Genomic DNA, 2,322 nt, shown 5'->3' on the forward strand with positions numbered 1-2,322 from the left:
AAATCCCAGTTTTACTTGATCAATATTTAATCAAACCTTTTCAGACTTACACAGCGCCGACCAATAAAATCCCGAATTCCAACGAGGAAAGTTACGATTTAGACGATGTGGGTCGTCACTTTGTCAAACGTTGTATAGAGGTGTTGGAGAAGCGCGGGCTGGAGGAGCAGGGAATTTATCGGTGGGTTTGCCTGATGGTGCCAGTTGTAAGAAATGGATTAACCAGGCAGTTTCAGTGTGGTTGGAGTGACTTCCAAGGTAAATAAGCTCCTGACAATGGGGCTGGATCGGAGAAAAGCCGATAAAGTGGCTCTTGATGACCCGCAAGAATGGGAAACCAAAACCATAACCACCGCTCTGAAAACGTATTTGCGCAATCTGCCCGAACCGCTGATGTCTTTCAAGCATCACAACGACTTTATCAACGCCGTCAGTAAGTTGAAGTTGAAGCGCTATTGGTGCTGGATTGAACCCCCGGTTTGTTGCAGAAAGGGAATCCAGGCAAAACATGGTGCACGAAGTGCACAAGCTGTTATACAAGCTGCCGAAAACCAACTTGGAAGTGCTGAGCATTTTGATTAAGCACCTGACAAAGTAAAGGCCGTTTTACAGTCGGCAATTTTTATTGCCCGCAATATTTCGTTCTACGCTTGCGGATTTTATCAGTTTTCGAGTTGCCGGCAACTTTTATTGCACTTGCCGGCTATTGTTCCAAACCTAAACTTTCTTGCAGCTAGCCGCAATTTTAGTGACTTTTCTGGTTCTTTTCATGCTGCCAACTGTTCGTTCATAGTAATATCAATCACCAGCACTGGCATGTTTGCTTATTTTCATATATATAATATATATAAATAATCTATATTTCCTACAGAAAAAGGCAGTTAGTACATATGTCTTAGCCTAGCTTATTCTAAAATTAATTTCGATTCCTAACACTCGTATAAATTAATTAGCTATAAAAAAATAAAAAATGAAAATGCTTGGCTTACAAAACAAACATATCTTAGTCCTTAGTTCAGTTGCGTTTGTGGTTCTATGTACTGAACTGAACTCATAGATAAAGACGAGTACGTAGTGACTGAACTTATCTCTGTAACTAACTAGTAAATAGAAGTTTGTTTTGATTAACATGACCTCAAACTAACTTGCGCATGTCATTTAAGGAAGGAGCCGATTGCGATATATGCGCTAGCGAGTAGTCTGTGCTCTACGTCTCTTTTCCCACAGAACATCCACTTCTGTGCCTTTTCCAGCTCAATGTAGAATTAGGGTTGGGTTTTACTTTTTAGGCAATTTCAGGTAAAATAACTATATTTTATATATTTTAGCAAATGTATCCTGAGAAGTCGTTGAATATAAATGAAAGTGCTGAAATAGCCTTTTGACATTAATTAGTAAAATGATTGTAAGGTTATTATTTGGCTGCAATTACGTCATCACAGACAAAGCAAATTGGGCCCTCCCAACAGAAACGTTATTTATCCTAGTCGCCTGTGGCAGCTGGCAGCATCTCGTTTTTATCTATGGTTAATTTGTACTCTGTGTTGTAGTCGTAAATAGTGTGATGGAAAGGTAGAAATTCTCTGTGTGAGTTTATCCGAAAATAAATAGTTGTAATATCTCAGTTCCTTTAGTTGCGTTTTTGTGCTTCGTGTACGGTGATTCCAGTCCAACCTGTCCTGGCAGTAAGAGTAAAATAGAAAAAATCGTCGAGTATTTCAAATGTCATAAACATTCATTAGCAACTGCACTAATTTTTATATGAACAAAAATGGACTTGTCAACTGGCATAGGACATTTAAATCAAGAAAATCAAGCTGCAGGCAACTGCAGTGATGAGGACTCCTTATTGGATGGCATCCTGGACCTGAGTGGACTGGATTTGGACAATGAAGAAACTTGGTATGTATTTAATTTTAACTGACACCAAAAACTGAACTGGCTGTTATTTTAAGCCCCAAGAATGTACAGCCTGCAAGACCGCGTACAAGACTTGCTCTACGTTTTGTTATTCAAGCACTCACTTGGCTATTTTTAACTGTTTCATCTTCAAACTCATTTTCAGTTCATTGTTTTTCCACATCCAACCATATACTTAATGCAAGCCTTTTTTAAGCATTTAGGGCAAAAAGCACATTTTTAGTATAACGAGCTGACTGTCTAACATTTCATCCGATAAGTGAAAGCTTTTATTGCTCAATTATCATAGTTTTAGACTAAATAATGCTTATTTCTTCTATGGCCACCTGACACAAAGACTGCTCCAACAGCTGAATCGGAATAGCTTAATACCATTTCAGGCGTACTTAATTGCTTAGACTA

The 2,322-nt window shown here is 38.5% G+C and overlaps 2 protein-coding genes across 4 annotated transcripts in view; both read left to right on the forward strand.

The window, feature by feature from the left end:
- The first annotated feature begins 6 nt into the window (after positions 1 to 6).
- Positions 7 to 1,624, forward strand: LOC125505682 (rho GTPase-activating protein 10-like). The gene is made up of 4 exons (XM_048670003.1): positions 7 to 181; positions 237 to 433; positions 489 to 594; positions 1,164 to 1,624. The coding sequence occupies exons 2-4, from the start codon at positions 277 to 279 to the stop codon at positions 1,261 to 1,263; spliced, it is 363 nt and encodes a 120-aa protein (XP_048525960.1). The 5' UTR covers positions 7 to 181; positions 237 to 276; the 3' UTR covers positions 1,264 to 1,624.
- LOC109538396 overlaps positions 1,179 to 2,322 on the forward strand; it is a 28,014-nt gene continuing 26,870 nt past the window's right edge. Inside the window, exons 1-3 of one of the 3 annotated variants that reach the window (XM_048669928.1) lie at positions 1,179 to 1,270; positions 1,329 to 1,572; positions 1,626 to 1,902. In XM_048669928.1, coding sequence (XP_048525885.1) covers positions 1,772 to 1,902 — 131 coding nt within the window. In that variant the 5' untranslated portion in view covers positions 1,179 to 1,270; positions 1,329 to 1,572; positions 1,626 to 1,771. Of the gene's footprint in view, positions 1,271 to 1,328; positions 1,903 to 2,322 lie in introns of all 3 variants that reach the window. The other 2 variants (XM_048669930.1, XM_019905610.2) reach the window with 2 other exon arrangements.

The sequence above is a fragment of the Dendroctonus ponderosae genome, unplaced genomic scaffold, assembly GCF_020466585.1.
Source record: "Dendroctonus ponderosae isolate FM_Combo_2020 unplaced genomic scaffold, Dpon_F_20191213v2 Dpon_F_20191213_1, whole genome shotgun sequence".
NCBI lineage: Eukaryota > Metazoa > Arthropoda > Insecta > Coleoptera > Curculionidae > Dendroctonus > Dendroctonus ponderosae.